Source organism: Pteropus medius, unplaced genomic scaffold (genome assembly GCF_902729225.1).
Source record: "Pteropus medius unplaced genomic scaffold, Ma_sr-lr_union100, whole genome shotgun sequence".
In the NCBI taxonomy this organism is placed as follows: domain Eukaryota; kingdom Metazoa; phylum Chordata; class Mammalia; order Chiroptera; family Pteropodidae; genus Pteropus; species Pteropus medius.
The window spans coordinates 2,709,577-2,724,432 of NW_024348242.1; the positions used below are offsets into that span (position 1 = coordinate 2,709,577).

Here is a 14,856-nt window from a genome sequence, read left to right on the forward strand (position 1 = left end):
GTTCTCGGGCGCTTTGTTCCGCAGCAGGTGACACGAGCATACGGGGAACGCAGCGAAGGTGGGAAGGGAGACAGGGTCATCGTGAAGGTCAAAATCGAGAGAGTCGCAGAGAACAGACGCCGGAGACGGACGTGTGAACGTGAGTCTCCGGGCGGTGGGAGGAAAGACCTCGCTTTGTTTTCTTCTTCGGGAATGTCTGTGTTTCACCGAATTCTACCGTGAGAACGAACATTTGGAAAAACGAGACGGCTCGCCTGGCTCCATTTCCTCACTGCGGCTATGGGAGCCGGGGGCGGGTTTCGCTCCGCGCTGGAGAAGCCGCGGCACCGAGGGGAAGGGAAACGGGCTGTGGGGGCCCCACGCCCACCCTTGGCAAGGTGCTGCCCGAGGGCGTAAGTGGGGGAGTGGACGTGGACGTGGACGGGGACGTGGACATGGACGGTGAAGGAAACCAAAGTAGCTCGACGACCGGCTGCGGAGCCACAGACCCACGTCCCAGACGACGGCCCGGACGCTGCCGCCAAAGAGGAAGAAGCTCCACCCCGAATTATCAAAGAGGAGAAACGCTGAGGTGCTGCTTTCAGGACGTGTGCCACTCTCCTGAGCGTCAAGAAGGGGATTTATTCTCCCGTTCACTGAGGTCGCCTGCAAGCACCTCGGACGTGGCCGGTGGGGGGCGCGGCAGCCTCTCCTCGGCCTGCTCTAAACGCCCGCTCACGCCCTTCCTCGGGAAAGACCCAGCAGCTTCTGCAGCGAGTCTAAGTAACTGAGGGCCCCCCAGGCCGCCAGTGTGTCAGCCTGGTCCTCAGCCATGGGATGGACACTTCCTCCTTCATCACAGAAGTTTCGCCATAAAATCGGAGAACCGTTTCTGGACGGAAGGCGGTGGTGGTGCCACTGATGCCGAGAACTGAGTCTCCTGTGTGTCCCGGCTCCCGCCCGGTGCCCGGGCCAGGGCCTCCAGCAGGCGTGCGGAAGGAACGGCTGACGATCTGTCCCACGGCTGACGACCTGTCCCTCGGCTGTGAACGGCACGCCACAGGCAACCACGCACGTGGGGACTTCCGGGCCAACACAGTGGCCCGAGCGCTCGGTTAGGCTCGTTTCTCCCCTCGCGACCTCACGAAGATGAGGCTGAGGGGAAAGTGGGAAGCCTTCGACAGAAAGGGGCCTCTGATGACAAGAGACACCAGCTCGGCCCTCCCTGGAACGATGGCGGGGCTGAGGAAGGAAGCAGGAAGCTTAAGGAAGACTCTGCAGAACGGGCTGCTATTAAAGTGAAGGCATCAGATCCCAAACCAAACACAAATGGAATAAAATTCGACGCGGTAAACCTATATTTAAAATTGACAAACACTTAAGCAGAGGGAAGCGAAGGACGTCAAATACCAGCCTGTCCTTCGGTGACAATATTCTGTGTCTGCATGAACAGGTCACCAGTGGCCACGTGGCTCTTGGGCACTTGAGATGTGGCTAGAGCATCTGAGGAACTGAATTTTAATTGCATTTGATGTTAATTAATTTTGATTTAAATAGCCACATGCTGCGAGTGGCCACCACTTCGGGTAGCTTGGGTGCGATACCATCTCAGAGAGACGTGTTCTCTGCGGCACTGTCCACAACAGCCCAGATACGGAAACAAGCTAAACACCAGCCAGTGGACAGATGGGTAAAGAGACGTGGGGCGTGAGAAGGAAATTCTGCCGTCTGCAGCGACCTGGATGAAGCCGGAGGACGTCGTGCTAAGGGAAATAAGCCAGATGCAGAAAGACAAACACGGCGTGACCTCGCTTCTAGGTGGACTCGGAAACAGCCCCAGAAGCCGCAGCCGGACGGTGGTTGCCAGGGGCTGTCGGCGCCGGGTGCAAAGTGTCAGCTATGCAGGACGAGTGAGCTCTGGGAACCTGCAGTCCAGAACGGGGACCCCTGTTAACGGCGTCACCTCGTATCCCCGACGCTTCCTAACTGGGGAGAGCGTAAGCGTTCTCTGCACACATGCGCGTGCACACACGCACGTGCACACACGCGCACGCAGACAATGGCGCCCACGTGAAGCAATTGCGAACTTGCGGTAACCGTTTCACAGTGTAGATGTCTGTAGAAACATCGCCTTACACACCCAAAATACAGACAGCTTCCATTTGCAAATTATCCCCCAATGAAGCTAAAATACCTTTTCAAATAAATAAACAAATAGAAATCAATAAATAAAAGCTTTGAAAAGCTTTAACGATGCTAACCTGAGATGAAACGCTGGCACGAAGACCTGGGAGCAGCAGTGGCCGTGGGAACCGGGAGGTCGCGGTAACTAATGAACGAGGAGAGAGGGCCCGGTGCTCGACTCCCTCCCCCACGAACGAGGCTCCGCCGTCACGGCGAGGCGTTCGGACAGCCAGGACCCCCTGTCGTCGGTAATTAATGTCTTTTCGAAGTTTGGAAATTTCACGTCAGGTTCTTTGCCTTAAGTGTAAGCAAAACGGGGCTTCGGCGCTTAGAGCGAAGCGGGCCGCAGGGCCCGGCCGCGCTGCAGCCGCCGCCCACCAGCGCCCGGCCTGTCGGCGGGCCGAGGGTGCACGGATGACGGCTCCACGCTGCCGATGGTTTGGCCGGGGAGGCCGGGATTTTGATTTTGCCCTGTTGTTTTAAACTTCTGTAATGAACATGGACGCTTTTAAAGAAAGACAAGAAAGCTTTTCAAGAAAGGAAGCCACACGTGGGCGTCCGGCCTCGGGCCTTGGGGCCTCAGTGGTGTTGGTTGAGGGAGGCAACACCTTTCCAAGCAGCCAGGTGCCAGGTGCCAGGTGCCAGGTGCTGTGCTGAGCGCAGGGCGGGGCTTCAGGAGGGAGCCCCCAGTTCTCACACTTGGGGACACGGGGGTCCCAGGTGAGCAAAGGGCTTGATGAGCGGTCACCTGGGGAGAGGCTCCGCCAGGGCAGGTGTTCAGGGAGCCTTCTGGGGGAGGGGCGCGCAGGGCAAGTGCGGCCACAAGCTGGTCTGTGGGCGCCATCTAGTGGCACCCCGGGGACTGTCACCGTGTGTCCCTGTCCTCAGAAAAGGAAGCTGGATGGAGCCCATGGGAAAGGCCATGGTGGCCGTCTGCGGGATCAGAGCGGCTTAGAGGGAGGTGTGCGGGGCGCAGGCGCCGAGCTGAGCCGAGCGCAGGTGCGCATGGCGTCCCCTGGCCGGGTGTCCCCGCGGGGCTGCTGTCCGGCCCGCGGCGTGGGGCCAGCGCAGGGGCCGTGCTGCTCATTCACGGGCTGCGTCTGTCGTCAGTGCCACCCTGTCCGACGCCCCTGTCCTTAGCTGTCGCCCTGCAAGCGCACGGGCATGCCGCCGAGCGGGCGCACAGTCTCCACGCCGTGCGCTGGGATGGCCCCGCACGCGTCCAGCCTCGCTTTGTCGCCGGACCTCGCTGAGGTTATTCCCGTGGGGACCAGGCTCCCTTCCCCTCCGGACCGGACCTGAGGCTCCGGGCCGACCGCGTGGGACGTCACACGGCCTGAGCGCATGGCAGCTCGCATGCGAACCGCGGCGGCCCGACCTCCCTTCACACACACGTCTTTGCCCCAGCCGGGGGAGGGGACAGCGACGCGGGTGGCGAGGCCGTTACCAAGGAGCCCGGTGTCACTTGCGAACGGGACCGTCCGTCCCACGGGAGCAGAACCAGCTTCGCGGACGGGGAAAGAGGAGAAAGGGAAGGAACCTTTCAGGGTGTGGCTCCCGCAGTCAGCACGCACCCTCCCAGGCTCCCCCTGACACGGTCCCCTCCGCTCTGCAAGTCCTCGTCACCGCTGGTCCTGTGCGACCCGGTGACCTCAAAACAGCACCTTCCGTCCCCGCTGTGCCTGCCACCATCCCGTTCGTCAACCATCTCCATCCTGGGCAGTTCCCGCCACTCTGGGCCGGATTCGCAATGGGGGAACTGAATCAGGAGACGGGTGAGCCATGGGCCAAGGTCAGGGGCAGGACGTGAGTCTGCGCCCGGCCTGACGCTGAGTGTCCGTTGGGTTTCTGAGTTTGCCATCACTTCAAGACTCTGCTGCTCGTACAGCGGGGACCAGGAAATCTGTGTCACCGCCAGAGTAAAGAAGAGGTCCCATCTCCCCGCCTGGCCCAAGTCCACGAGAGACATGGGCCCGCCTCCCCAGGGATGACAGGCAGCCACCACGGCCCCAGGGGCACACCTGGAGGAGGGGCGTGCTCCCCGCTCTTGAGGCCACATGTCCTCACACCATCCTGGGAAATCTTTCTCTCCCCCTCTCCGGCTCCCCGCCCCACCCCCACCGCCTTGCTGTCCGCATCCTAGGCACCTGGCCTTCTCCGAGCTCCTGAGACACACCAACCCGAACTCTGCTGGAAGATGCAGGCGGCTCCCCCGCCTGGGACATGCTCCCCACCGCCCGAAACGCGGCCCTTCCTTCCACAGCTGGCTCCTCCTCCTCAGCTCGCTCAGAGCCAAGGCCAGGTCCTCACCAAGACTTCCTCCGATGAGCTAGCTCTGACCAACCCCCGACCCGTCGCTCTGCTCTGTGCCGGCGTGTGTCTCCCCTCGGCACCCACCACCCCCCGCGGCGACGGCCTGTGCTTGTTATCAGTGACTGTCCCCTCCCGACACCGAGCACCATGAGAGCCGGGCCTCCACGCGGCTACTCCACACCACTCACCAGAACACAGAGGGGGCGCGCGAAGGTCGCTGGAAGCAAAGAGGCGTTTGTGCCCGGGCCCGCTGTAAGGTCTCGGGCCGACACGGCTACAAAGGGGTCCGAGTCTCGCCGGCTGTCCCCTCAGCTGAGCTCGTGTGCCTAGTTGCCCAGAAACTCGCCGAGGGGGTCACTGTTTGATTCCAACCTTGGTGAAGGAGAATGTGTCTTTCATCGCCTGAGCTTTTTTGTTTTAAGAGCTGGACTGAACGGTGGCCGCAGCCTAAGCTCCAAGCCGCCCACGGAATAAAGCTCAGAGCCTGATGCTCAGCATCGGGAGCTGCAGAGGCGGACGGAAAGGCACACACAACTCAGGCTTTCATCCAGGGGCACGCTCAGCATTTCCCAAACACGCGGGGCAGCAGAGACCACGCATACACTAGAGTATAAAGACGCAGAACACAGTGGGGAGCCCCCCGGGGTGGGGCACCCCTCCTTTTAGAGTGCCCTTTTTCTAAGATGCAGGTTTTGGAGTTTCTGACCATCTGTGCTATTCCGCTGGACGTGGAGATGTGAGACACAAACGCTTTCCGAGGCCTGGTGGCGTCCACTCCAGACGTCCATCGACCCCCCTTCCTCCTTTTCCACTGACCAAAAAGTAATGAATCCATCACACGGTGGACACTAAATAGCTGCTCGCTATAAAGCAACTGACCGGCTGACCAGCTGGCTGGTTGGACAGGTGGACAGAGGGATGAATGGAGGGACACAGATGGCACGTCACAGCTGCCCACCCCTTCACAAGCCCCCCTGCCCGGACTCCTGCATCGGCTCCCACGCCTAGGGCCTCCCCCTGTTCTACCAGGCGTCCCCCCAAAGCTGCACACGGACCTTCACAAGGAGAGGCCGGTTTGCTCCCCAGGAAGTGTGGGCATCACCCAGCCCTGCTCAGTGTCACACAGCTTGGCAGCGAAGTTCTAAAGCCTCAGGCTGGGTCGAGTCCCCGGACGACAGGGTGGAGCCCATGTCTTGTCTGTGTGCAAGAAATCTAGTGTCCGCCCCGTCTCCCCCGGCAGACGTGTCTGGGGTCAGGTGCTACTGAGGGGGCGGGCGAGTCCCCAAGAGGCCCTCCACTGTGAGCGCAGTGGGCACAGCCCCCCACGGGCCAGCCTTCAGCAGTTATGGGGTCGGAAAGCAGCTGAAATGACTAAATAAACTACTAACTTTGGTCCCACTGCAAACTTGGCTAACGAATGACTCAGAGCCACGCGCCACAGCGTCCGAGAGTTACATGTAAATACGCAACGCCATTCCGGCGTCCATGTGGCACTGTCCGTCCGGCCAATGGGAATTAAAACCAGGTGCAAGAAACCGCCCCCGAGCAAAGATCAGCGGGCCAGGCAGGCACTGACCGCGACACACACAAGCCGCCCCCCGAGAGAGGCGAGACGCTCGGACGGCACAGCGGGGAGGAGACGGGGTGGGCGAGCGAGGGCAGCAGAGAACAAACGCCACCCCAGCAGCCCCCCACGGCCCACGCAGGCCACACCCCGCCCGCACCCCGCCGCACCCCACTCACGGCGCTGTGGCCGGGCTCCGGTCACCCGGGCACAGCGACGCCAGACGAGCTGCTCGGGTAGGGCTGGCCACTGCAGAGGGACGGTCAGGGCCGGCTGTACCTTGGCCACCGCCAGTGCCTGCCTCCCCGCCCAGCCGGGCCCGCGCTCCTGTGTGGGCTTTGCCAGCACCTCCCCCCGACCCCTGGTGCTGTCCCCACCACGTGCCCATGAGAGGGCCCGGTGCTCTGCTGGGCGAGGCCACCTCGGGAGCTCCAGGACGCTGCGGCTGCACGTCGAGTGCAGCGGAGTAAGCACGCGGCCAAGTCCTCCGGGGTCCGAGTCCAGGGCCGGCCTCGGCCGGAGCTCGGCTGGTCTGCAGAACCGACTGCAGCCTCGTTCGCCCCCAGATCCGCACCCATCCGTCTGCCCCGTCCGCCACACCGCGGCCGCCCCCAACCCAAACACAGGTCACCTCTCCATCCGTCTAAACTTCGGGAGCCAGGGGACCCCGCTAGCTGAGGTTCACGCATGGATTCGTTCAGCCATCGAAAAACATTAACTGTCCTGGGCACGGAGCCCGGTGCTGGGGACAGAAACGTGCACAAAACTGAGCAGAACCCTGCTCCCCGCCCACGCCTTCCAGCGGGGAAGACAGACGATGCCCCCAGAACCTCGACCACGGGGGCCACCTACAGAGACGGCAAAGCAGGGAGGCGACGTGGGCGGAGGGTGACGGGCAGGGGCTGGGGGCACGGGGTGTCCCCCTAGCAGCGGAGCTGGAGACGAGGCGAGCCGAGAACAGACGTGGGGACCGCAGGGTTAGCTGCAGGGCATAAGGCTGCACCGTGAGGATCTCGGCCCTGGACTCGAACACGCGGGGCTGGGGGACCCCCCACGGCTGCCTCGGACGTCCGCGTGGGTCCTGACAGGTCAGAACAGTGCAGCACATGCTGGAGCGTCTCCAGCAAGGGGAAGGGTGTTCGGGACGTGCCACTCCTGGGTATTTATTAGCCCCGTGGCCCGCCAGCACCAGCCTTTCCAGGCCCTGGAACCTGGCCCGTGACCCCGTTCCCAGACATGGCCCCTGAGCCTGGCGGGGAATGGCGCTCCTACAAGCTCGGGGGAGAAACCTGACTGCTCCCCCGCAAGCCCAGGCCAACGAAACCAAACCATAAGGTGGTTTTATGGACTCTGGGACCCTATCCGGGTTCACTGGTCGGTCCCCCCGCAAGGCTCTTCCAGCCCGCCTGCCCTTCCGTCAGCCGAGCCCCACACTGCCCGGGAATCCTCAGGGCCGAGCCAGCGGACCGGGGCTTTGCACGGAGAACCCCCGTGCCTCCCCGTACCCCCAGTGCCCTTCAGCGAAACCGTCTTTGCTCCGTGCAGCACGCGGTCCCGATATGGTCACAGATTGCGACAACACAGAACAGGGGCTCGCCCGAAACCGTCCAGCAAGCGAGAACCTCAGAGGAGATGGTTTCACCCCGCAGCCCCCACATAGCTTCCGAGGAGGCGTGACCGGATCACGGAACCACGTATCAGATGCCCGGGAAGTGACAGAGGACAAACGGCCGCGTGTTTGCTGACCACGACAAGCGGTCAGAGGAGACTCTGCGATGCTTTTCCAGAACCCTCATCTCTCACCATCGCAAGAGGGACGATGCCTACGAAGTTCGTCTCGCTCACGAAGATCTCGGCGACGACCAGCTCGCTCGCGGAAGCCTCCGCTGGGTACTCCACTTGCCACGTGATCTGCTGGGCCCCGGCCAGGCCACTGCTATTGTCCACTCCGAAGTCCACTTGTAAGATCTCAGAGAAAGAGCCATTTGCTCTGGAAAACAAACACATGTCAAAGTGTAACTTAAAACCTGAGGCTCCACAGAAAGTCGAGAATACAACACACGGCCACCTTCTTCCTCCTCGACCGAAAGAATGGCTGCCAAGTTCAACGAGTCCCATGGCAGTGTGGACCGAGCCTTGCTCACAAGCTGCCCATTGCAGAAGGCACAGCTGGCCCATCTCCGGGGCGCCGTGGAGGGCGGGTCAGGCAGCACCTCAGCTCCGTGCACGGCGTGCACAGCTGCCCGTGCCCACACATGCCCACACCGCCACCCAGGCACCACACACAGCAAACGTCCCCAGCCCCTTCTTCACCACCGTGAGGTGCATCCTGGGTCCTGGCCCTTCCTGCTTCTACTGAGCTGTGTGGTATGGGCCAGTGGCACCAACTCTCTGAGCTTCAGGATTTGGGGAGGACGGTGGTGACCTCACGGTCATCGGGAAACCAAGAACAGGAAAGGCCTTCACAGACTGCATGATTCACAACACGGCTTATGAGCGCCATAGTAACGTGTAACCAATCGCTCCTTCATTTCCTCAGCCTGAAATGGGACGCGACGTAATGAAACAAAACGCCTTCATCCGTGGGGTGAGGGCTTTGCATGCGCGTTTGGAGGAGGCGGAGCAGACAGACGAGGCATACAGGAGTGAAAAGGACAAGTGTCCTTCTCGGTACTTCTAGAAACAGCCTCTCGTCACTGATGAGGACTCGTAAGCTGGAGGCTGTTGGACTGACAGAAGTTGCTAGACACAGAGTAAAATGAGAAGCCATCCAGACAGGACTGGAGAATGACCCCTGCACAGGGAGCCCGTTCCCACCACCCTGCATCCAGCTCCACCCGGGTCCAAGCGGGGTGACCGACTCGCAGCTCCCGGCCTGCGTCACACCAACCAGCCCGGCCCTTTACTGCCGATGGGCCAGCCTGGACCAACATGGGCTCGGGGTCTGGACAGAGGCTGCAGTTCGAGCCCTGACTCTCAGCCTGTGAGGTTAGAGTTTTGGAAAGGAACCTGCTGACTGCAGCCAACCCGGCTGCAACTCCCACCACCACGGACAGCTCCTCCCATGGACACTTCAGAACCAGACAGAAGACCACTGACCACAGCCAGCTCGGCTACAACTCCCACCACGGACAGCTCCCTCCCACGGATGACCGCCACCACAGCCCACCTTACGTGTGCCAGAGGTGACAGACATAGCAACGGTGTTGACAGAGTCACACTGAGCTTCCTGACGTGGAACCCTCCTCAGAACAGAACCACACTGGACTCCATACGAAACCGGCCACGTCCAGCCTTTCTCCTGCTTAGCAGAGGCTTCGGGAAACTTTCAGACACCGTCCTGCCCAGCGCAGTAACCCCTCGCCACAGTGACCGTTTGCATTCAAATGAAACTAACTTTTAAAACTCAGATTTAAAATTCAGTTCCTCAGTCACACCGGCCTCATTTCAAGGGCTCGACAGCCTCGCGCTGGACAGTGCGGACAGAACCGCTGACCAGCCTTGTGCCCTGGGCGAGGCGTTTATGCCTGTCCAGCCTCGGTCACCTCACCCAGAAACTGTGAAGGACCGCCTGCCCACTGCCAGGGGAGCTGAGAGGGTGGAACGAACGGGTGAGCGGCTGTGAGCGCCGCGGGCAATGCTCAGCACTGTGAACACCCGCCGTCACGACACCCGAACCATCAGACACAGGTCCGGAGCAGTCCGGGGCCCACCAGGCCGGCAGCCCCTACCAAGCCGAGCCCGCGTGTGGCGCATGGAGCTCTGAACCCTTGAGCATCGACGCGTAAGGTTGTTTCACGTGGGGAAGAACATGGGTCCTGGCCTCATGGGGGGACTGACGGGCACGCGTGGAACCCCCAGCAGGGAACCCCCACATCCTGAGCATCTTCGGAGAAAAGGCAAAGAGAGGAAAGTGAAGGGCTGAATTCCGGGTTTCCAAAGGCATTTTGGAACCTCTGGCATTCAGGCGTTCGGTCCTCAGCTTCGGTCACCCCCACTTCCCAGCTGCCACCTCCAGGCCCCCGGGCGGTCACAGGCACCCTCCACGCATCCGCCTGGTGAGTCTCCGCCTGGAAAATATGCTCGGTCCTGTCAGATCAGGTCTTCAGCTTACCTTTGGGTGAAGAACCAGTGAGACAAGAAAAGGGGTGGAAGGCCCCCCATTACCAGCACTTCAACCCTGCTAAGCCCGCGCGCCGGGCTGGGGTACAGTGGCAGCCAGGCTCTGGGCGAAGGGGCAGGATCTCTGTGAAAGGCCAGACCCTCTAAAGGGCAGGCTTCGCCATTTCCCCTCAGTGTCGTAGGTTCTGCGGATTTGGGCCACTGTAATGGCATGCGTCCATCATTATGGTCTCACACAGACTATTTTCACGGCCCTAAACCCCCCGGCCCCCGTGCTCCACCCGGTCACCCCTCCCCGCAGCCCTTGGCATCCCTGATCTCCACGGTTTTGCCTTTGCCAAAATGTCACACAGTTGGGATCACACGGCGTGTAGCCTTTTTGGATGGGTTTCTCTCCCTTAGTCACAGGCATCCGAGGTCCCTCCACATCTCTTCGTGGCTTGATGGCCCATGTCCTTCACCGCTGAGTAACATTCCGCTGCCTGGACGGACCACCGCTTACTTATCCGCTCACCCCCTGCGGGGCGTCTTGGTTCGTGAACGGACGTTTTCAACTCCTTTGAGTAAATACCAAGGAGCATGATTGCTGGACACGTGAACGTAAGTTCTTCAAAAGCCAAAACTTCTTCTCACAGCATGGTCACTACAACCCCTGGCACATTCACTCATTTATCTGGTGACATTTATTAAGCACCTGTTACGTGCTGGGCACCGAGAATTTATTGCTGGACAAAACAGATGAGACCCCTGTCTTATTAGTCAAGTAAATAAGTAAGGGAAGTCCTGCTCACGCTACATGCTATCGTAAAAATAAAATCAAAGAATTGTATTTATTTTTAAAAAGCTAAATCATTTTTTCAATTTTTAAAAATTAAAAAATATATTCATATTACACCTATTTTATGATGGATATAGAATTTTAAACTGGTCGTTTTCCATTTTAAAACAGCAGCTAGATGCCAATAGGAGACAATGAAGGCTTTGCGGGCACCGCTGTGGGAGGCGCTGACATCCGGGCCGAGACCGGAAGGGCGAACAGAAGCCCAGCGGATCCTCGGCCGATGTTTGTTGAATGAATGAGTTGATCTATATTAAGCTTTAAAAAAAGTCATGAGAAAAATTTATCCCAGACCTTGGCACGAACGCAAGGTGCTGAATAAGAAGGGAGGTCTATCAACTCTCCGTTCGAATGTCGCCTGCTCGATAAGGCTCCTCTGACCACCCACTCAGAATCCCACCCCGCAGCTCCCACCGTCGAGCGTGCGAAGTCGGGGACCCCAGCCCCTCCCTCTCGCGCACGCACGCGCATGCACAAAGTGTCAGGAGGCAGGGCTTTCCACCTCTTTCGCTCACTACTGTGTGCCCAGCACTTAAAACACTGCCTGGGACGCAGGTGTATTCATTAAATTTCTGTTCAACAAATTGGTGAACCTCAAACGAGTTTAAGTGAGACCTCAGAGGAACACGTGTCTAGTGAAACCTGAGACTGAGGGACAAGTGTCGGGAGGAGACAGAAACTGGCACATCAGGGAAGGCTTCTTGGAAGAGGCTGGCCTCAGGTTACTCTCTGAAGAATGGGCCCACACTACAGGCCACAGCTACAGCCCCCCGGCTTGGGGTCCCTCGGCACACCCTCCTTCTCCTCCGGACAGCGCCCCCCGTCATGCTGTTCCTCTCAACGTAATCTAATGGCCAGCGCTCGGAATCGTCTCCTTCCGCGACGTCACGACAGCCAGGCACCGCCTCCTTGTCTCTGTCTTGTCAGAGGTGGCACGGCTCTCTTTCCGAGCCTGCTGTGGAAGGAACAGTTCTGGCTGACGAAGCAGGGAGTGGCTGCCACTCCGAGGTCTGAAAATACTGAGGAGCCACCGGTCTAGAGCAGAATTCGTCATCGTTTGGACTCGAAACTGTCTCTCCTCATCGATTTGATTTCCTGACTTCCCATCAACCAATTTCTACGTGCGACTTCAAAAATGTCCTGAACTGCAACAAGTGGGAACAGTCCACGAACAGAGGTTCCTTATTGCATCTCCGCTCGATTAGGAAAGTTAAGCAGAGACGCAGAGGTTACAACGTGGGCTGCACGTGGCGACAGCCATACTTCATTAACCACCACCATCCCCCCCACCACATTTTATGAAATCTGAATTAACTGCCGATATTTTTAAATGCAGAGAATCCATACAAACCACACCTCCCCACTCCCACCTCCCAAAAAATGGTATTTCTGGCTTCTTTGGAAAAATTGGAAGCCCAGGCAACATGATCCCACATTCCCGAGCGGCAACACCATCTGGAGGAGCGAGTGCTGCGCGGGGTTCGGACTCTGCAGCAGGCCTGGACCACGTTGTTCAGATTTCGTGTCCCAGGCCCCGCAGGCGTTTCTGGTCTCTGAGAAATGTGTTTGGGTTTTGGCCTCTGAGTAGACACCTTGAGAGCTGTGTTTCCCGCTCATGCTTCTGGGAATTTACCCTCCCACCGTGGGGGTTCTCACGAGACCCCGCCCCTCGCCCTGGCTCTGGACTCATGGTGACCGCTACCTCAGCTGGACAAGGGACAGTCCCCAGGGATGTGACATCCTACTAGAAAATTCCAAACTTGGCCTGGGCTGCTTTTTCAAAAAGATATAAGAAATGTTCGCAACTGCGTGGTGGCTTCTTCCACCAGGTAGACTAAGACTAAGAAAAGCATCAGCATAAAAGGATGAGGGCAAGATGAAAATAAAGAATAAATATCTCTGGTTCTTCTCTTGGGCACCATGAAACACCTCCACATCCTAGAGGGAGTTCTCTTGTGTGTAAGCACGAGTTCATTCAAATCTGTTTTTCTCATCAAATGTAAACCCAGTTGTTGAAAGTCCCTCTAATATATACTCTTGCACTTTTGTGCCTTGGCCCACCATCTAATGACTGTAAATAAAGATTTGTTTAGTGGGAAGACTCCAGCAGCGCTTCCCAATCCCCAAGAAAGAACATCGATTTCGTTACATGGGTTCAGACAGAGGGGCTAGAGCACTGGAGCTTAGGATGACATTTGCAAAAGCTCCAGTAGGAGACCGTCTGCACATACTTTTACCACATGACAGTATCAGCCAGGGGCCTGCCAGGAACCGGAAGACACACGCGAGGATAGAATTCGATAAAATGTAAAAAGAGGCAATTTACAGACATGGAGACAGGCTGATGGTAACCAACACCCAGAATCAGCCCCAGCAGGACGCCGTTATTAATCCAGGGCCTGAAGGCCAAGGCAAGGAGAGGTGTCACAAGGACCTGGTAGAGCTGGGACGGGGGACTGCCAGCCAGGAGCTGTGCCACGGCGAGAAGAGCCAGCGCTGCTGAGCCACGATGGGGTGAAGGGGAAACCCAGGGACGAGTGCTCTGGCCTCTGTGCCCCCACCTCTCCCGAGGCATCGCCCACTGGCTGGACTCAACCGAAGCCAGAGGTCGAGGGGACTCGGCTGACGTCGAGGTGGTCTTCTGACACAGAGAAGGGAAGGGCGCAGAACGGGCCCGGTGGGGCACGCAGAACAGCCAGCACCGTCTCCAGAATCGGTCGTTTTTCCTTCCGGAAGCAGAATGCATAGAGTCCCGTCAAAGGCTTGGAAATGTGTCGGTTCAAGGCGCTTAAGGAAATCGCTGACCGCTCGTGAGCTGACCTCCAAGCTGACCAAGCATAGGTTTCGAGGGCCACACAGGACAGAGAACTCACACACACTGCAGAGTTAGTTCAAGCAATTCACTAAAAAAACAAACAAACAAAAACCTATCGGCAACAACGAATCCAGGAAAACAGAATCTGATGTCCATAGTTGCTACATTATATCATTTAAACATGTTTAGTCCCCAACGAAAACCACTCCTTGGCAGAGGGGGAGAAGCAGTGACTGGGAACAGTCCCCGAGGAAGTCCGGATGTCATTACTGGTAGACCAAGACTTTATAGCATATATTTTAAATATGTGGAAAGAACTAAAGGAAGTTTTGTCTATAGAACTAACAAAAAGTCTGAGAATGATGTCTCTCCACATAGAACATCAATTAGGAGATACAAATTATTTTAAAAGAACCAGGTAGAAATTCTGGAGCGAAAACAGACAATATCTGAAATGGAAAATTCACTAGAGGTTTTTATAGCAGATTAGAGCAGCAGAAGAAAGAATCAGCAAACATTAAGAGAGGTCAGTTGAGATTATCCAGCCTAAGAAACAGGAAGAAAAAAACAAGAGAAGAGACGTGAGCAGAGTCTAGGAGACCTGTGTGCAAACATGCACATCTTTGATTTAGTTTCTCATAGGGCAATTAGGCACGGAAAAGAAATAAATTTGAAAGGACAAGTTAAAACTATTTACTGATGACATGACATTTATGTAGAACATTCTGAAGAGCCTACACACACATATACCTTTCTCCTCCAAAAAACACTATCGGAACTTAAAAAAAAAAGTGTTCATCGGGTTGTAAAATATAAGATCAAAATAATAAAATCAATTGTGTTTCTATACATTAGCAATAAATAATCCCAAGATAAAATAAAATAAAAATTCCATTTACGATGGCATCAAGAAAAATAAAATACTTAGGAATCGATTTAACAAACGTTCAAGACTTACATACAGAAAACTACAAAACATTGTTGAAAGAAATTTTAAAAGACCTAAATAAATGAAGACATCCATGTTCCTGGATTAGAAGA

The 14,856-nt window shown here is 57.2% G+C and overlaps 1 protein-coding gene across 2 annotated transcripts in view; it reads right to left on the reverse strand.

Moving 5' to 3' along the window:
• Positions 1–14,856, reverse strand: part of LOC120615992 (transmembrane protein 132B) — a 245,614-nt gene that overhangs the window by 40,210 nt on the left and 190,548 nt on the right. For both annotated transcript variants that reach the window (XM_039879241.1, XM_039879242.1), the window contains one exon: positions 7,844–8,030. In XM_039879241.1, coding sequence (XP_039735175.1) covers positions 7,844–8,030 — 187 coding nt within the window. The remainder of the gene's footprint in view (positions 1–7,843; positions 8,031–14,856) is intronic.